Raw genomic sequence first — 20913 nt, forward strand, 5'->3', positions numbered from 1 at the left:
TTTCAAATTGCTCACTAAACTGAAAATAGCAAGTAATCAGAAATAAAGTTTGCATACAAGACAAGATCTATTCTTTCTCCTCACTGCTGCATCATATTACATCATCATCTCTTCCATCACTCCCATTGCCAAAAAGCAATGGCAGGTGCTATAGATATTATATAAAATGACTGGAGAGTGTGTTTTCTTTGTTGCAGAGGAAATTTCTGATCTCACTGAACAGATTGCTGAATCTGGAAAAGCTCATCATGGACTGGAGAAAGCAAAGAAGCAAATTGAGCAAGAAAAGTGTGAACTTCAAGCAGCATTAGAAGAAGCAGAGGCAAGTGTCCTCAATAAGAGGGCTTGTTTTTAGAGAGATCGCAAATGGAGAAAATTTGGAGATTATATATTCCTATTTATCCTATTCCTGTCACAAAGGCACAGTACGAGAGCACAGGCAGACCAAATAGCATAGGGACTGCTCCTCTCCCGTACCCATCTGGCATTCCTTGCTGTGCTATCATGCACAAAAAATCTCAGTCCTAGACTAAAACTGAGGTCATTATGCACCACCTGTTTGAATTTCCTCCTGTGAAAGGCTGAAGAAAGGTCATTTGTATTCAAAATGCTGAAAATTTTTGTTTTCTAGTCAAATCAATCAAGGATGTTTCAGAGCAGGTCTGATCCATACTTAAAAGTCTTCTCGATGTCACCTCCTGTTCAAAGCAAGCTGAATGTTGAAAAGAATTGATTATATAGAATCATAGAATGGTTTGGGTTGGAAGGGACCTTCAAGATCATCTAGTTCCAACCCCCCTGCCACGGGCAGGGACACCCTCCACTACACCAGGTTGCCCAAAGCCTCATCTAACCTGGCCTTGAACACTTCCAGGGATGGGGCAGCCACAGCTTCTCTGGGCAATCTGTTCCAGTGCCTCACCACCCTCTGAGTGAAAAATTTCTTCCTTATATCTAATTGAAATCTCCCCTCTTTCAATTTAAATCCATTGCCCCTTGCCTGTCACTACATGCCCTTGTAAAAAGTCCCTCTCCAGCTTTCCTGTAGGCCCCCTTTAGGTACTGGAAAGCTGCTATAAGATCACCCTGGAGCCTTCTCTTCTCCAGGCTGAACAGCCCCAACTCTCTCAGCCTGTCTTCATAGCAGAGGTGCTCCAGCCCTCAGATCATCTTCGTGGTCCTCCTCTGGACCCGCTCCAGCAGCTCCATGTCCTTCTTGTGCTGGGGACTCCAGAGCTGAACACAGTATTTCAGGGAGGGGTCTCATGAGAGCTGAGTAGAGGGATAGAATCCCCTCCCTCGACCTGCTGGCCACGCTTCTTTGGATACAGCCCAGGATACAGGTGGCTTTCTGGGCTGCCAGCGCACACTGCTGGCTCATGTTGAGCTTCTCACCCACCAGCACTCCCAAGTCCTTTTCCTCAGGGCTGCTCTCAATCCATTCTCCACCCAGCCTGTACTTGTGCTTGGGATTGCCCCGACCCACGTGCAGGACCTTGCACTTGGCCTTGTTGAACTTCATGAGGTTCTCACAGACCCACCTCTCCACCATCTCCCTCTGGATGGCATCCCTTCCCTCCAGCGTGTCCACAACACCACACAACTTGGTGTCATCTGCAAACTTGCTGAGAGTGCACTCGATCCCACTGTCCATTTTACCAAAGATGCTAAATAGCACTGGCCCAGTACTGACCCCTGAGGAACACCACTCATCACTGGTCTCCACCTGGACATTGAACCATTGACCACAACTCTTTGAGTGTGACCATCCAGCCAATTCCTTATCCACCAAGTGGTCCATCCATCAAAACCGTGTCTTTCCAGTTTAGAGACAAGGATGTCGTGTGGGACAGTGTCAAATGCTTTGGATAAGTCCAGGTAGACGATGTCAGTTGCTCTTCCCCTGTCCATCAATACTGTAACCTCATCATAGAAGGCCGTTTCAATATTTCTTCAGTTCCTACACTTTCAGTGAATGGGAGTCAGTAAGACATCCAAAGAGGAGTCAGTTCACAGGACACGGGTTCTGATGAACACAGAGGAGTTGCTGGGGATCAGCTGAATCTTGGCGGTGCCACTGGTACATTGCCATGCTTTGCTGACACAGGCTGCAAACCAGGTCCCACAATTCCACGATTTCTCAGTCTTCTTTACTGTCTTTGGCTATCCCTCAGCTCTTCACAACTTTAAATCTTACTTTTTTCCCAGTTCATGCCAGATTACAGCTCCTTCAGTTCCCTCTTGCCTGGGTTCTGCCTTTTGTTCTCTATCTGCCCTGACTGGCTCTTGGAAAATCTTTCATTACTTCTGTATGACCATACCTGATTCTCCACAAGATGTCTCTGAGAGCATTTCATGGAGATGCCCATGGTATATCTAGGGTATATCTCAAACACAGAGAATTAACTTAGGTTAGAAACTATCTCTGGAGGTCTTTAGCCCAGCCTCCTGCTCAAAGCAGGGCTAACTTCAAAGTTACATTAGGTTGCTCAAAGTCTTATCTAATTGGTCTTTATAATTTCCAAGAACAGAATTTTCATGGTATTGCTGGACAACCTTTTCCAGTGCGGCATCATTCTCATGGGAAACCATTTTTGTCCTTACATGCAGTCAGAATTTTCCTTGTATCAACTTTTGACTGTTGCCTTTTGTCTATTTGCTGTCCACCACCAAGAAGAGCCTCACCTTATTTTCATTGTAACTCCCCTTAGATAGAAAAAGAAGTAAAAAACAACTGACATATCTCTAATCTTTAGATATCTCTAGATGGGTGGGCCATATAGTGGCCCACGCAGATCCATCTGCTCTAATTTGTGCATCTAAATGTCATCAGTCTAATCCTGAATTAGTCACCATAGGCTCGGTCCAGAATCAAAAAGGAGAAATAGGCATCTCTGGAGGGTCTGTTATTAAAAGGGATACCAGGGCTCCATCAACTGTTTCATCCTCTCAGTGTGTTTATTTCTGTCCATTGGATGTAAAGACCCAGACTCAGGCTTCTAAATCCTAGACATCTGAAGCTAGATGACATGAGTATCACAGGAAAAAGGATGTATGAAAAGGGAACATGCCCACACAGTCACTGAGGTGGGACTGAGTACAGAAGCCCCTAAGCAGAATTCAGCATGGAGCTGCAAGAGAAGGCAAGCTGCTTCTGAGCATGAGGCTTGGCTGTCCTATTTTGTTTTCACATGTTTTGTTATCTCTGTAGTGTCAACAAAGCCCTCAGTGCCCAGACCTTGTGATACTGGAGGCATTTTCCTAAGGAGTCTTATTCCTAAATTACTGATTAATATCCAGCTGAGATAAAATGACTCCTGTGTACGACAACAGCAGTCAGTTTCTGCAGTGCTAGGCCTTTTCACAAGGTCCACAGGAAGGCAAATATATCTGTGCTACTGGCTGCAAAGTGTCAAAATTCTGCATGGGCATTTCCCAACAACGGGCACTACGGAGAAAAATGATATTTTTCCAACCTTTCCAGGGCTCTTTAGAACATGAAGAGGGAAAAATCTTACGTGTTCAGCTGGAGCTGAACCAGGTGAAGTCGGATGTTGATAGAAGGACTGCGGAGAAAGATGAGGAAATTCAGCAGCTGAAGAGAAATCACCAGAGGGTATTAGAGTCTATGCAGACCACGCTGGATGCTGAGATCAGAAGCAGAAATGATGCTTTGAGGCTGAAAAAGAAGATGGAGGGAGATCTGAATGACATGGAAATACAGCTGAGCCATGCCAACTGTCAGGTAGCAGAGACACAGAAGCACCTCAAAGCCGTGCAAGGGCAGCTCAAGGTAGGAGACACAAGGGCTACTGTCCTAGAGGTCTTTGACACTGACTCTGCTTGTCTCTGAGTCTCATGGTGCTTTCACCTTCAAAGGATTCCCAGCTCCTTTTGGATAGTGCTTTGAGAGAGAACGATGAGCTGAAGGAGCAGCTTGCTATGGTAGAGCGTAGGAACAATCTGATGACAACAGAAATGGAGGAGATGCGAGCTGCTATGGAGCAGACAGAGCGAGCCCGGAAAGTTTCTGAGCAGGAGCTGACAGATGCCAGTGAGCGAGTGCAACTTCTCCACTCGCAGGTATTTGGTGTCTCATTTACAACAGGCGTGTGGGAGTGGCATGAAATGGGGTGGGAATGACTTGTCTTCGGACTATCCCGACAGAACACAAGCATCCTCAACACCAAGAAGAGACTGGAAGTGGACATTGCTCATTTACAGAATGAGGTTGAAGACAGCATTCAGGAAGCCAGAAATGCAGAGGAGAAAGCAAAGAAGGCCATCACAGATGTGAGTCCTGTGGCTTGCCTCTCTTCCATTTTATACTACTGCAGTTACTTTTACACTTTAGAAAGGCAGCAATCAGGTCGAGGAGAACCAATTCCTCAACATAGGAACAGAAAATATTGGTGACACACAATCCCTCCCACATGGGCCTCACTTAGCCTCTGCCCTGCTGCTTGCCCTTCATTCTAGGTCCTCTACTCATGTTCCGCTAGCAGTCTGTACTGAAGAGGCATCCTATTTCCCCTTCCCCATACTGACATTCTATTTTACATCCAGGACAAATGTAATAGACAGAATAGAACAGATGGTGGCAAAATTGTAATAGGAAAAGTAGTCTGAACCAAGTCCTGTTTAGACACAGTACAGAGAAGTAGAAATCAAGACTAAAATCATACATGCTTCTATACAAATGTTAGATATGTAAGAAATAAAAAGAGAGAATAGAAACGTTTCATTTAAACAAGGCTACAGTTCCACAGCATCAGAAGAAGCAAATCTTAGGACTATGTAGGAGAGGTATATGAAAACGAACAGAGAGTGGTTGCCCTACTGCATCAAATCTCGGTGCACCTGGGCCTGAAGTGCCGTGAGCAGCTCTGGCTGCCCGTCGGCGCAGCGCTGCAGGTCCCCCTCTGCCCTGTCGCGTCGGTGGCAGCTGTCCCTCCCGGGCTCTGAAGGTCTCAGCAGGCACAAGCTTTTTGTTGTAGTTCAAGATACTCGGGGTCATTTAATTGGCAAAAACTTGTTAGGAGTCTGACTCTTCAGCAAATATAGCCACCAAATGGCCAGATATTCGAAATCGTTTGGGAGCCCAGAGATGCCGAGTGCTAGCTGGCGATACTTCCGTCAGTCCCGTCCGTTCTCCAAGGCAGAGCAGTTTTAGGAATACAGACACTGAGAAGCAGTGATCCTTTTCATATGACAGACCCTTAGCACAGCCGGGGCACTGACTGGCACTGTGGAGAGCCATACACCCCGGTGAGCCGGGCATTGCTGCCAGGGACAGCGCAGAACTGCCAGGGATGGGAGGCACATTCCTAACATGACTGTGCACTACAACCAGGCAGCCATGATGGCAGAAGAGCTGAAGAAGGAGCAGGACACCAGTGCCCACCTGGAGAGGATGAAGAGGAATCTGGAACAGACTGTGAAGGACCTGCAGCTCCGTCTGGATGAAGCTGAGCAGCTGGCACTGAAGGGTGGAAAGAAGCAACTCCAGAAGCTGGAGGCGAGGGTATGGTGAAGACTGGGGTAGGCTAAAGTCAAGTTCCTGAGTGGGCCCTTGGTTGCTAGAACCTCTTGGGAAGGTTACAACAGGGACAACCTCAGGTATCTTCCGCAGGTTTGATGAGAGATACGCTGAGTAGTAAAATGTTGCACTTTGGGTGAGGAACTTGAGAATGACTTCATAAAAACTGAGTGGGCTAAAATGGTGGCAGATGAACATCAGGGTAGATATATATATGGTAACTTATGTAGGGAAAAATAATTTAAAACTTACTTATTTGGGGATGAACTTGGAACTGACAATTACAGCTCAGCAAGGAGATCTCAGTCTCATCCACAACAGGCCTCAGAAACTGTTTGTTCAACGTGCAGTAGAAAGAAAAACCCAAAACAGAAAAAATTTTGGGCTTCCTTAAGAAGGGCACTGAGAACAAGGCAGAGAGCATCACTTGCCATTATATTAAATGTACCACGTGCAGTTCTGGTCCCTGCAGCTCAAGAAGGAACTGACAGAGAAGCATTCAAGGAATGGCAGCTGAGTGGGTGGAGCCTTATGAGGAGAAACACAAGACTGGGACTCTTCTGTTTTGAGAGATGGCTGAGGGGGATGCAATCAGAGTTTACAGAACCATGACAGCAGTGATCAAGATGTATTCTGAATGGTTATTCATTAAAATGCACAATACGAGAAGTAAGGACACATGATGCAGATCAGGACATCTTCATCTGGAGACCAGTTTAAAAGAAATAAAAGGAAGTATTTTACAGAGTGGGCAGTGAAATTCTGGAACCTACTGCCATGGGAGGGTGTAGAGGCAACTGGTAGAAGGTTCAAAAAGGGATTAGAAATCAGCAGGTTTATGGACACACTTAAGGGAAGAGGCACACATAGCCACCTAACACCTCTAATCTAATGACTGTGGAAGCTGGACAAGTGCGAGGGCAGTAGAGAGAGGCCAGGTTTCCATGCTATCCCTAAATAGTATATGCCACTGCAACTCCCAGAGGCAGAGCATGGGGTTAGATGGACCATTTGCCTGACCCACTTACTGTGCTCTTCATCTGTTCCTGTTCCAAAATACAGCACAACTGGCTGTGCATTAGGTGCTCTTGGCTTTAAAAGGAAATAGCCACACAGAACTAAAACCATTGGTGTCCAGGTTTGACTTATATTCACTGCAGAGGAGGCTGGAAGATATGGGAGGTTGTTAAGGACTTTTCATGAGGATGAGCTGGACTTGAAGATTACAAATGAAACAGATTTTCCCTGGTCCCAATGTGAACATCAACAGAACCCTCCCTTCCCTGTTTCAGTTTCCTCTTTCCTGATAAGTCTAAGCCTTATTTTGGTTATAAATGCCCCAGGCATGCACAGCTAAGTTCCTTCTACAAAGTATGGATTCACACACTATGTCACTACTAATATAGCACGGGAAGCAGTTCTTAGCTAGTCTAGCCCCAAAAAGCAGCTGCAGGAAACTGCCCAGCAGTGCCGCTTTCTCTGCAGCCTTAGTCCGCAGAACCCTGCTTCCCAAGATCCAGCAGCAGGATCAGCAGCCATTCTTGGCAGCTCACGGTCTTCACCTTGATACTGTGTTTCAGATCAATGAGTTAGAAAACGAGCTTGATGCAGAGCAGAAACGAGGAAGAGAGTCACTGAAAGGGGCTCGCAAGTATGAACGGAGGCTGAAGGAACTCACTTACCAGGTATTTCAGATCTTCTGCCCTCTTACGTACCTTCCTAAGCTCATCACCTCAATTCGTCTTTCACGGCTGACGTGATTTTCACTTCCCTCAGTCTGAAGAGGATAAGAAAAGTATTCTCCAGCTCCAGGACCTGGTGGACAAGCTGCAGTTAAAAGTGAAAGCCTACAAGAAACAGGCTGAGGAAGCTGTGAGTGCAGGACTCTTTAAATCTTTGTGGACCCTGGGTGGAGATTTCCAAAAGGTCTGGGCTCTCAAGTTCCGTAAAATAATTGAAAATTCAGTTTGACAGTGCAGGTATGGCCACTGTCTTGGAATATTCCTTACCTCTAAAGACTTATGGCTCACAAGAGAGCAGGCGCAACTGTAATTATCCTGGAGTTGTCGCACTTTTGGAGCCACACTAGCCAATTTTCCCAGCTGGAACTGAGAAGTACTAATTGTTCTGTCCCCAGCTGAGTGCTCCAGTTGTTGACAGCACTAGACAGAAATGCAGAGAGTGCTGGCGATGCCGGGATGTAGCTGTGTGGCTGACTGTAGCAGGTGACATTACTCTGGGGCAGCCACAGGGTTTTCAGTTGATGGTAACAGGGCAATGTCAGTTTGTGTCCATGTGGCTGATGACACTGCATGACTTTCAGGAAGAACAGGCAAACACTAATCTCTCACGATGCCGCAAGACCCAGCACGAGCTGGAAGAGGCTGAAGAGCGAGCCGATATTGCTGAATGTCAGGTTAACAAGTTGCGAGCCAAAAGTCGTGATATCGGAAGACAGGTGAGTTGGAGGGCTGCAGAGAAGGACCCTTCCTATGCAGCAAGTGCCACAAAGATCTCTGCCCTGACACATGGCAGCCACAGCGTGTTCCTCCCACTCTTGCACTGAAATGTCCTCATAAAGGAAGGCCAGAAATTGGCACTTATTCAGAACCACTGGGTTTGGAAAGTCCTTTTTGTGCCTCCCAAGAGACAGACCAGACACTATCTACTCTAAGAAGTAGGTCTTTCAGCAGAATTGGAGATACTGGTTCTTTGCCAGTAATATGGCAGAACATTTGCAATAGCCACAGGCCTGAATTTTCTACAATTTCTTTTTTTTTACATTTTCTTTTTTTTTTTTTTTTATATTTAGAAATCAGAGGAATGAGGTCCGTGACCAGAGCTGCGGCAGGTTTCCTTACAACATAGACTTCTGTGCATCCAATAGATATATTCATTACTTGCTTCAAGTAAACAGGTGTGCATGCAACTGGTCTTTGACCTGGTCATACTTAGCCAACCCTAAGTAGAAGCTGTGAGAAATAAAAATAAACCTGATGCTCTGGTGACTGTGAGGACTATCAATTCGTTGTAAGACTGACAGTGAGCATCTGAGAATGGATGTATTGGAGATGGCAGCAGTTCCCAATGTCCAGGTTATGTCCTATGCAGGTAAAGGGTTTCCAGGGCAAGGGGAACGCACCTCTCAGTTGTTCTGCGCGGTTTCAGCTGTCACGCACGGGAGGAGCTAACAGTTAAACAGGGAAAATACAGAGCAGATCTCTCCGTAAGGCTGTAACAACGCCTGTGACTCGAACCACGCCGTTCTTCTGCCTTCGCAGCCCAGGGCACAGCCCTGGGGGACGGGAAGCGTCTCCTCCAGCCAGCGCACGTGTGGGATCTGCCGGGAGGGGCGGGAATGGGCGCGGATGCGCCCTGCGTGTCCGCGCCGTGCTGCGGGATGTGCTGTGCGCTGCAAGGTGCGGGAAGGGGGGGCGCCCGCTGCGTGCGGCGCGGGGGGGAACGCGCTCCGCGCTCCGCGCTCCGTGCGCGGTGCGTGCGGACGGGACCTGCCCCAGGCAGGGCCGCGCCTGCGGGGCGGGAGCCGCGGAGCCCCCCGGCCCCTTCTGCGCCCGGCCGCCGCGGAGCCCCTCGGCCGCCCCGAGCCCCCCCCGCCCCGCGGAGCCGTGTCCGCGCCCCGGCGCGGCGGCAGGGGGCGCTCCCGCGCCGCGGCGGGGGTGGGGTGGGGTCGGTGGGTGCAGCCCCCCCTGCCCTGCGCGCCGCGGGGGGCGGCGGCCCGCTGAGCTCCGGGCCGCGCCTCCGTGTTCGCGGCTGCCCGACCGCTCCTCCCGGAGCGGGACCCCGGGCCGAGCCCTGCGCTTGTCCCGGCAGCCCGCCGGGGCGGCCGTGCCCTGGCGCGGGCTCCGCCAGCTGCAGGCTGCTCCCCTCCGCGACCTGTGCCCTCCCGGCGCCGCCCCGAGCCCCCGTGTGCCCGTGTTCCGAGCCCTCCCTGGCGAGCAGGACCTCCCCCGGGGTCCGCTTCTGCAAAGGGAGGGGGTGCCCTGGCTGCGGGGCCCAGCACAGGTCTTTGCTGGGCTGCTTGTCATTGAGCGAAAAAAGGGACCGTTTCTGAAATGCAAAAATGCTCTGGAGCACATTAACAGCTTCGGATTTTTCATTTTAAAATGTCTGGATGTTTGCTGTCTATAGGAGCCAGGCTTTGCTGAGTGGTTGTGTTCAGCCAGGCAGTCGTGTCCAAGTGACAGCCAGTGGCTCTGGCTGTTTTCCTTGGTCTAGTTTTTGTCTTCAGGCACAAGTGGATCACCCTGGTCACCCCTGTCAAGGTTCGTGCCTCCTCCGTTTCCGTTCAGAACTCAGTGGCCTGCTGTTCATGTCCCCTTGATGCTCCTTCCTTCCATGTCTTTCCTTTCTCCTCTTGTGTATTCATCAGCATCGATTATTCTTGTACATTGTGTTCCGTTCGGGTTTCTGTCATCCTTTTCCTGTATTTTATACCCTGTCATCCCTGCTGGCTGTAACTCATGTGCCTCCTGACCAGTCATCCTCCCATTGGCATTCAGGGTCCTTTGTGCCCAGTCATAGCTCTCTGATGTTTTGTCTGCTAATGCTCCGTCAGACGGTGATCTGCCACCACTGCCTGTCAAGCTGACCAACATCTTAGTGTTCCTTTTCCCCTGCTCCATGGCTACCTGCCATCATTGGCTCTAGCTTGCATGTTCTTCAGCATGGCATTTTCTGTTGTCAGAGATGGATGTGGACAGCCTGGTCACACACACAGAGGTCTGTGACTTGAACTGTCATCATGTCCAACCCCCTCGAAACTGGAAGGTCCTGCCCACGCTCTCACATGACATAATATGGTTTTCATTGCACAGCTGTACACATTAGGGCCACGTCTGTCCCAGCCAATAAACAGCACTGTGATAAGCACAATGCTAGCAGACAAATGAGTAGATTAGCAGGGTTTATCCTTTTGTTAAGTACAAATCTATTCTCAATACTCTTATTTGTACATAAAGGAAGAAAAATTGGGAGAATGAGAAATAACTCCTTCTTGGGAGTTTAGTTTTGCAGGAGTGGTTTTTAAGGCTATTTTTTCTTTAACATGATGGCTGCAAATGTATTTATAAAGCTGAAAGAAAAGCCTTTCTCTGAAAATTTCTTTGCTCTCCCAGAAGCTTCTAGATGTGCTTTGTAGTTGTCATGAGATCTATAGAGCCCCCTGAGTCCTTCGCTTGTCCCAGGAAGGGAGAGGTGATGGAATGACCAGATGCACGTGTGTTACCTGTGAGCCAGCACTGGCTTGTTCTTGGCATGCTGGCCAGCAGCAGGAAGGATCATTTTGTGTGATCACCTGTCTCTCCACAGGAACGTTTAAGTAAAACAGCCCGTTAGATACGTTAGCATCACTTGCTTCCTGCTGTGACCACACAACATGTCACCTTGCTCACTCAGGACAGCTCTGGGAGAGAGGCAGAAGAGACAGGGTGAAGGTTAACAACTCAGTCCCAATCTATGCTGCTTGCCACCTGTGCACAGGGGCAGAGTGCACTGTCCAAGCTGATGGTTTGAACAACGCTCAGGCCAAAGGCTTGAACTGCTCTGATTTAAAAAAAAAAAAAAAAAATAAAACAAACAAAAAAAAAACAGGCCATGCCTTTAATGTAGCTATACATATGAAAATAACAGCAAACATCCATGTCATATGCTCTTCAAAAGTTGCTCTCTGTTCAGCTAAGTATCTCCATGCAGAGACGGGCTAAGAAGACAGGAGAGAGGCATTGAGCCTCCAGAGATTGGCAAGAACTTGAATGCTGCTCTGTGCCAAGCAGTTCCTGTGGGCAACTTTAGACTATTCCCAGCTCAGAGGTTTTTGTGTTTCTGTATCTCTGTGCTTAGCTCTTGCCACTAAATGTATAAGATATGCAGGTGTGTATTAGCATTCTGAGGAGAAGCATATGGTTTCTGGAAAATAGGAGAGGGACTGAGAGGACACAAAACAAACACAAAAAAAAAAAAAAGCTGGAAGGAAATTGAAATAGGACAACTACTAGATTTTCAAAATAAACTTTATTTATTTCTTTAAGAGCGAGAAACACACTATTTTTCATTTAGTTGAACCAGAGGTAGTGTGAGATATACTTAGGAAATAAAAAAGGATAGAGTCTTTATTTTAGAACAGTAACAAATAAGCTCATTAAGAGAGCAGGCACTGTGTCATACCCCAATGTATACTAAGAGTGCCTCTCACTAGTTTGCCTATCTGTGAAGTCAAAAGGAGGATTAAAATGCTGATTTAGAAACACACCATGCACACACAAAGCTCATCCCTTCTAGGCATGGTGCCTGCTCCTCCTTTGAGGTCCTGGGGGAATGGATGGAAGTGGGATTCATTCCAGTGGCCTACAAGATTCTCTTTCAAGCCTGCAGGGCCTTTTGCTAGGAAAAGCGTAAACTGTGCTTAGAGTTACAGCCCCTTTGCTTATGTCTGTGACCAACATCAGACCTTCTACAGCTCTAAAATCTTTTTGCAGAAAACTGAGATTTTTCAGGTATGAAACTGGGCTCCTATGTGCCACCATTACTCCTTACTTGTATCAGCAGGCAGACTGAGCACAAGAGGATTCAGGGTTTGAACCTTTTTAATCATGTGATAAATTTGGTCTAATTCACCTTGTACATTTGTTCTAATTCTATAATAAATCTTTATATTTTCAACCTGGGACAAAACAACTCCATGCATCAGTGCAGACTGGGGATTGACTGCTAGCATGCAGCCCTGCAGAAAAGACATTGAGATCTGGTGGAAAACAAGTTGGACCTGTGTCAGCAGTGTGCCCCTGCAGTAGTAACGCTAACCGGTCATGGGATTGCATTATCAAGTAGCCAGTAAGTAGCCAGCATGTGGAGGGATGTGGTTATTCCCCTCTGTTTGGCATTGGTGAGGCTGCATCTGCAATACTGTGTTCAGTTTTGGGACCCTTCCATTATATGGGAGATGTTGACATGCTGGAGAGGATCCAACAAAAGCCCCTAGTAGTGGTCAGCCGGAGCACGTGCCATATGAGGAGATGCAAAGGGAATAAGGTACATTTGGCCTGAAGAGAAGAAGGCTAGCAGGAGGTTTAATTGCAGACTAACACTGCTGAAAACGGAGTTGCAAATTAAGATGCCTCCAAGCTTTTCCTGCAAGTGCACAGCAAAGGACAAGAGGCATTTTTCTCACGCTGTGAACCACAGAAATTCTTTTTCAACAAAAGGAACACATTATTTACCATAAGAGTGGTGCAGCCCGCGGACAGGCTGCCTAGAGAGGTTGTGAAACCTCCATCCTCGAGGATTTCCAGGTTACATGTGGACAAGGCCCTAAGCAACTTCATCCAGCCTTGAAGTTAGCCCTGCTTTGAGCAGGAGATCGGACTAACGACCTCTGATATCCCTTCCAGTCTACACTTTTCACTGATTCAGTTGAACTCACAAATCCAGCAGGGGGCGAGTAGCATTCTGCTGTTTGAAGACTGATCAATTCACTGAAAAGGAACTGGTACCAGCCACGGGAAGGCCAGGACCATGCAGGAAGGGTGGTGGTTGGGAAAGGATAGCATGGGAATGAGGCCTTTGTCTCAAATATCATCCAAATAAGCCATCAAATCACCGCCTTCAGCCCATGAGTTGTGAAGTGCAACCTCTTTTTCCCATGATATTTTTACAGCATAGATTTGTAATCTCTGTCCTTGGAGACATTTGAAAGCTGTCTGGATATGGTCCTGGGCAACCTGCTCTAGGTGGCCCTGCTTGTGCAGGGGATTTGGACCAGATACCTCCAGGGTTCCCTTCAAACCTCAGCTGCTCTGTGATCCTGTGATTCTGATTTTATCTGCTGATTTTAACATTCTGTCCAACTCCAGCCACCCAGCTTCACTCACACTCACAGGAGCATGTTTCCTTTCACATATTAGCACCTCTGACCCTTACTTGTCACCTAACATCCTAGAGAAATGTTTGGATCTGAGAATAAAATTTCTAATTAAAATTCTAATCCAATTGAAAATTGGATTCATTGTGTGCATGTTTTCTGGGTATGGTCCACATATCTGGAGTTGTCATATGATTACATTATTAGGATATGTTGCCATTTCTTTTTGATTTTCTTGATCATCTTAATCTGCGTCCCCAGAGACTGCCATCTCTCTGGGGCATTGGAGAACATGAGAACTCTGTAACCTTTTCTTTCCACAGCGTTGGACAAGGTGCCACAAAGCAGAACCTTCCCCACTAGCCAGAGAAGTTCAACTGATTTTCAGAAATCTTCTTTCTGCACTCATTCTGGCCACAGGAGACTTTCTGAGAAAATCTTCTGGATATTTCCTTTCATTCAGCTATTTCCTAAGTATCCAAACCTTGCTAGATAAATGAAGTGAAGACTGGTGTGATTTTTTGATACTAATATGGATCACTGCCGTGGAGGATAGTCTCCATGGCCACCTTCACAGTCTTTTGGGCAGCTCCAAGTTGAGGTGTAGCTTGCAGGGCACCGGAGACAGTGACCCTTCTTTTTCCCAGTCACCCACTGCAGTTGGTAGAAATGCAGAGTAGCCTGGAAATATAAGGGAAAGACAGAGTCATCTGTGGGGCTGAGAAGAATGTGGGAGGTGGAAGAGTCACTAGGTGGATCGTCACTGGAAAATGGAGTGAGGAGAAGGTTGGCCACAGCGAGCAGTGCTGGACTTGCAGTGCCCATTTGCAGAGGCAGTTTACTGGCAACCAGTTGTTTGTAAACGTGTGTCAGCAACAGCAGATTTTAAAGATTAAAGCTGTCAAGGGAAAGCTAATGCTGAGTTTCCAAGAGTTTATGGGATTGAATCCTCATCTTCAATACTACTCAGGATGAACATAGTTGTTGCTTAATTCTTAGAGACTTTCCTGTATGAGTCATTGTTCACGAGAGAATAGCAGCTTTGTACACAGATGGTTGCAGAACAGAGACACCATTGAGAGGAAAACACTGAGACATCTATGTCCTGCAGATACAGGCACACACATATACACAGATGAACAACTTTATCCACAGAAAGCAGTCAGTCCAGCTCAGTGTGTTCAGGCAGAATCTCTGCTCTTTCAGGACTTAAGAAATCCCTGATGGAATTCAAGTAATGAGCAATTTATGCTGAAGAGGGAAGTTTAGTGTCAGTGAAATATCAATGTCCAAACTAGCAAACCCAGGGGAGTTTGACTGGAGGACTGCCTAGCTGGATTGCTTCTCTTAGCTGGCCAGAAGCCCAGTTCTCCGTGGGATCAAAAGAAAAGATCAGATGCTCTGGGACCCAGCAAGTTGTTGGAGATGATCTGGCAAGTCCAGATCACATCACTAAGACTGATACTAAGCCAGAGAGGAGATTTGAAGGAAGATTTAGGTGATTTCATCAGACTCCTCTTGGGATGTTTTTCTGCTTTTCCAATACCTCTCCATGTAATCTTGGACAAGTCCCTTAAAAGTCTTGAAGTCAGTGATTCACGTAGGTTCATCTCCACATGCAGGTAACTTTCAGTTCAATGGTTCAGGCTTGGACATCAGTGTAACTATAACAGTACAAAGGTCATTGTGGGTAGGTTGTACCTATGATCGTGGGCCAGCACTGCCTTAGGTGAAACAGGCAAGGGGCAGGTTCCAAAATACAGTACCTGCACTGGAAAATCTTGCTTCAGAATTTTATGGATGTCAAAAGTTTGCATGGGCTTAAAAAATAACTGCCCTAAATAATGGAAATACTATTAAATAGAAGATACTACCTCTAACTGGAAAAGAGTTTAGCTGTCATTTGCTGGAAATCAAGAGGATGTTTTGCAGAAATATCTCTCTGCACCTGTCCCTTCCCTAGACTTCTGTTTTGCTGGAAACAGGATAATAAAACAGACAGACCTGTGGTCTGATCCAGAACTACTTGTCTTATGTTGCTTTATATCACTTAGAAGTTGAAACCCAAATGGCCACAGCTTGCTTGTTACTGATACTGAAACTATATGATTTATAGATAATGCTTTTCTTCCTTTCAATGGCTCTTCCATTTACCATGAAATAGTCAAACATGCGGTAAATAAAATTGTGTGACCTAGTGTTTATAGAGCTGGAAGAAGACAGGACGAGGCTACAGTATCTGCTCTAATGAGTATAAATGCTTAGGAATCACTGAAGTGGTCTAGAGTTAGATCTGTCCTCTTCTTTGTGAGCATCCTGACCACCATGAAATGCCCTGGATTTGCTCTGCATGTTTAGTTCGCACCAAGAGGAACAGCAGCAAGATGGACTGAGGGAAACGCTCTCCTGAATTTCTGTAGCCACCTGATTGGAGCACATTGTTGTGACTTAGGCTTTCCAGAGACCCAGGAAGAGAGAGATGAACACTGAACTGCTGGAGAGAAGGCATGGCATCACCATTTCAAACAGAGGTTTGTGACAACTGGCTGCTGTTGACACCTAACTGCAAGGCGAAGAGTCAGAGTTATGAGTCACATTTGTATGACCAAATATGTGCCTGTCATGTAACAGGGTGGGACCTGCCCTGCCTCTCAAGAGGAAATATGTTGACTGGAAGCAGGCTGATGTTATCGGAACAGTTTGTTATTCTCAACCTGCTTCCAAGAAAGGAGGTGAATGGAAGCAGTCAGCTCTCCAGGTGAATTATCCTGGCAGGCAAATCCAGTTTGCCTCAGGTGAATCACCACAAGCTGTTTGTCACTGTCCATTTATAGAGAGAGACTTCGTTTGTTTATGTCTGACTCTAAAACAGTAGGTACAGCTCTGGGCACTGTTAGGACAAAGATGACTAAACCTGCCGTGGGACATCAGTAAGTTCTACAATGGCCACAGCCAGGCAGAGCACTGCAAGTCTCATTTTCACAACTGACCTTGTACAAGGCGAGTTCCAAGGTCAGCAGAGCCACAGCAAACACTGCTAAAGGCAGAAATCAAAGGTAAAGCCATTCTGTATCATTAAGTGCATATTTTAAATTGTGTTTGAATCACATATTTGGTCATATGAATATGACTCATAACTGTGAGTCCTCTCCTTGGAACGTTTGAGGTCCTGGATGTCTAAATTTCCAAGTGTGATACTTGAGAATATCTGGTTTAGGAAATCCCTGAACTGCAGTTTGGTGGATGATGGGAGAGTATTCAAGAGAAGAACTGCTATGTGTTGTCCTGCTCTTTCACTCCACCCTAAGAATTTTCTTTGGGTTGCTGTCAGAAAGAGGACTGTAGACTAGATGCAATATTGTTCTGAGCTTCTGTATCTGTTCTTACGTCTCGGCTGTTCAAAGCGTTGAGAATGGTCCCTTCCATCGAAAGCTGTAGCTTTTAAGCATTTTAGCAACTGGAAGTATCTTTTCTGTACAGGCTCAGAACATTTCCTTTCCAACAACAGAACTAATTTCTGCTAGTCATTTAGACTTCAAAGGTCATTTCAAGATCTAGTGCTACATGTGATTTCTTTGTAGTCTCTTTCTTTCCTGCCTCTTGGCCTCAGATCTCCTGGTGTTGCTGTGTCTTGCAAACAGGTATGGCAAATCAATTATCCATGTGAAATCTCCAGTCCATCATGACTGAAACACTCTCCCATGCACTTACGCCAGCCCTTTCTCATTTTGAGCTCTGCAGGATATTTTCAGTGAAGACAACAGGAGTAATTTAGCTCTTTTCCATGGGCTAGACAGATTGTCAGATGTTGCTTTAAACAAACAAAACATTGACCATGCTGCTCCTACAGCTGTCGGATAGGAACTTTCTTCTGCTACTCCCAAGATGTTCTTAGGTTCCTCTTCAGGGAATCTGCCCATCTGTGTAGGGCTTGTTTTAGTGGTGTCATTTTAGGCACCAGGTACAATCTGTAAAATCATGGAATATTTTCTCTCTGACTAGATAAGCATAATCGAGGCTCTCTGCAGTGGTACATAAAGTTGGTTCTTTCTCATTGACAGATAGCATTTCAGTGACAATAAGGTTTGTTAAAAAGTTAGATGTCTAAGACTGAGGTCTTCACTCCAGACTCTCTGGCAGAAGACAGGGAGAAAAAAGTTCTTTCAAGGTGAGATTCCTCTCACCCTGACACAGAATATGTTCATGTGACACTAATTTTAGAATTGGTTTCTCATTGCTAAGTGGAATACCCTCATAGAACAGATGACAGAGTGAGCATGACAGTTGTGATGGCTCAGGAAATAAATTTGGGGAGATCTTACAGCCAGAGGGATTGCTTTGATCATTCAGTCAGACCTGCCAAGTACTGGCGAGAGAACACCTGCATACAGCCAAGATGCTTTAGCTGAGTGGGAACGGATGATAGAAACAGCTGAGACTCTAAGCCGACCAGTTCATTCCAATGCCTCGTACCCTTGAAGCTGCAAATCTGCATATTTCTGGGATTGATTCTATATCTTCCATCTAGTGACTTTGGCTCTGATATCTTACACTAGATAAAAAGAGCTTTCTATGCTCAGAAATAATTTTCCTTACAGACGGTAAACATGTCACCCTCTAACATCCTTCACTATGAAGACCACACATGATGCAGAAGCAAGCCTAGGTCTAAGCCTTTGGTAAGAGCTGCTCTCTGTGCAACAAGTAAAGCCATTTTGCGAGTTGAGGAGAAGGACCAGATGCAGGTCAAGGGAAACTAACTGCACAATGGAATGAGGATTACTTATGGGATCTGTTCAAGAGATATTTACCTCCAGTGGCTAAAAGTGATCCTCTGACATGAACAGAGCCCTTCTATTTACAGACTGGACCTTTGTACACAAGCCAAAGTGAAGTTGCAGTAGCTGGTTTAGAAGAAAATGTAAAATAAGAATGAAGGTAATGCTTACATTTGGGCTTGCCTGCTGAAAAGCTGAAGTTCGTAGCTGCTTCAGGAAGCGGACAACCTTAGGGCTAAAATCCTGCTAGAGGCTTTCTCATCGGGAAAGTTCACGCAATGAAGGACAGAAGCCTGCAAAAATATCAGAAAGGGAGATAAAGAGAAAGCAGAACAAGTTGGAAGTATAAAAATGGCAGAGGAAAAAAAATCAAAGAATAAACTGAAATTTAAGTATTCTGGCAATATTAAACATAAAAGTAAAATTTAGACTATAATTCATTGTCGTACATTAAAGTTCTAAACTATTTGGATCTGCGTTCCAACAGAGGAAAACCTGGGTTTGTATATGCTGAAGAAAAATATGGGGGTTTTGGTTCGATTTCAGTTCTTGCCATCTATAAACAGCATTGTTAGAGAATGCTGCTGATAGATGCACTTGGATGTGTGCCATCACATCAGGTCTGTTGCTTTTTGCCAAACAAGGCATAGTTGGTGGGGTAAGAGCACGTAATGGATCATAGTTCAATGGTTATTAGCTGATATGCTTATCAAAAGGGGATGATTTTAAGCAATTTACCACAAATTCAGAGAAACAAAAATAGAACTGTGGAAAGTAGTCCAAAAGTTGTTGAAAGAATCCTAAGAAAAAACCCTGAAGAGCTTATCTCAGTTCGCTGCTTAGCCCATCTAAATGAAGGACAGCTACATTGAAAGTCACCTTCTGAAATCTTCAGGAGAAAGGGTACAGTCAAGCTACCTGATTACTCAAAGAGAAAAGTACTGCAAATTTGTAAAACTCAAGGAAAAGCGAGGTAGAAAAATACTCTAATAGTGTCATAAATAAAAATGACATAAATACATAAATAAAAAGGTGCAGCCACAGGCCAGGAGACACACACATGATGGTACGTTATAGGGACAGAAGGTGATAGTTGTTCTGAACTTGCTCCTCACTACTGATTGCAAAGCAAGAACAAATCAAAAGGAGAAATGAGAGGCTCTTCCTTCATGAAAAAATATGGAAGTGAAAGGAATCTAAATCTCAGACATAAGACAGGCCATACAGGAGTTAGTGGTCAGATGGGGTCTGTGAAAAGGACTGAGCCCACAGCAAAACACCATAAATTGTGCAAAACTTGGAGTGACTCACAGAAGCACCTGCATCCTTTCTGCAGGAACAGGAGTTGATGCATGTGCCTTGAAGTGCAGGACCCACACCAGCACCGGCTCCCTGAAATGAGTTGCACAGACACGTGGCTGTGCGTACACACAGAGGGCAAGGAGCATCCCACACAGGCTGCAGTCACAGGAACACCTGCATGCCAAAATGTGCAGCACACATGCAGGCACTGTCATACAGCACAATGGGGCACACGATTAACCGACTCATGAAAGACCAATCATAAGCCCAGTGGAGTTAGTGACACGCTGGAACATGGAGATAGTTTTGTAACGCACACAGAGGGAATCCCACACTGACACAGATCTCATGCTCTCCGGAGCGGCATGCATGAGTACGCTGTGGGTTATATAGGTGCACACTGTGTCTCAGACCGGCCTCAGTGGAAGATTTCACCAAGCTGCAGAGAAATGCCGGGTACACCTACTGCTGTCGAGACACACACACTGGGCTGAGTCAAACCACGCAACTCGAGTTTTGTCATTTGCACATGGTATGAGTTTTTGCCACATTCACAGTGGACTGTCACACATTGACAGGAATGATGTGTGCACACATAGACAAGCGCAGTCTTACACGTGTGCGTGTGCACCCTGGGGTCAGTCTCACACCCCTGTACTGCAGCAAACCTCTCCTGTGGACCAAGGTTCTCAAACACACACACACCCACCCCCCCTGAGTTCAGTGCTCACACACTTGCATGCACCTAAGGGTCTCACAAATGCACTGGAAGTAGACGTGTGTTTTCCTGCTCACCCACACACACACAGTGCCTGGGAGGCGATCAACAGAGTGGGCACCAGAGGAGATGTGGACATGTCGCTGGGCACCTCTGGCTCGCATCAGTCAGTGGGGAGAAGGGCCCACTCATCTCATTGACATCTGAATACAGCCACAGGTCTGTGCCCTCCTTCCCCTCGCTGCCGACTGACCACAGAAGGATGCCGAGCGGCAGGCTTGGATGTTGCTGTAGGGATCTTGTCAGGCAGATCCAACTCCTTTGCCTCATCCCTTCCACACACATGCTGGTGAAACTTGCACACACAGAAGACAGCCCTCCCTCCCCTCCACGTGCCAGACATGCTACTGATGGGCACCAGACGTGCAGATCGCTGTGTAGCAGGTTGTGCAAACACGGATGAGAGCCTTGTACACGCCTGTGGTGCAGGGAGTCAGACTGGTCACTGGTCCTTACCGGCGCTCTGGAGTGAGTCTCCGGCCCACAGGTGCACACACAGCCAGCTTACACACAAACACAGTCACGCACACGCAGCTGGGTCTCCCATAGTTGTCCCGTAAGCACGTAGATAGGTCAGTCTCCTGCATGAGTGAGCCTTGCCCATTGAGAGGGAGCCATACACACACACACACAGCTCAGC

At 46.5% G+C, this 20913-nt stretch overlaps 1 protein-coding gene across 1 annotated transcript in view; it reads left to right on the forward strand.

The window, feature by feature from the left end:
* The window catches only part of LOC104382649 (myosin-4), a 36724-nt gene extending 26843 nt beyond the window's left edge, over positions 1–9881 (forward strand). Inside the window, exons 31-41 of the mRNA XM_086624338.1 lie at positions 198–322; positions 3485–3793; positions 3880–4083; positions 4168–4293; positions 5354–5524; positions 7120–7224; positions 7316–7411; positions 7863–7997; positions 8575–8650; positions 8821–8958; positions 9850–9881. Of these exons, the coding sequence (XP_086480464.1) occupies positions 198–322; positions 3485–3793; positions 3880–4083; positions 4168–4293; positions 5354–5524; positions 7120–7224; positions 7316–7411; positions 7863–7997; positions 8575–8650; positions 8821–8958; positions 9850–9881 (1517 nt within the window). The remainder of the gene's footprint in view (positions 1–197; positions 323–3484; positions 3794–3879; positions 4084–4167; positions 4294–5353; positions 5525–7119; positions 7225–7315; positions 7412–7862; positions 7998–8574; positions 8651–8820; positions 8959–9849) is intronic.
* The last annotated feature ends 11032 nt before the right edge of the window (positions 9882–20913 follow it).

This window comes from Tauraco erythrolophus, chromosome 20 (assembly GCF_009769465.1).
Source record: "Tauraco erythrolophus isolate bTauEry1 chromosome 20, bTauEry1.pri, whole genome shotgun sequence".
Taxonomy (NCBI): Eukaryota; Metazoa; Chordata; class Aves; order Musophagiformes; family Musophagidae; genus Tauraco; species Tauraco erythrolophus.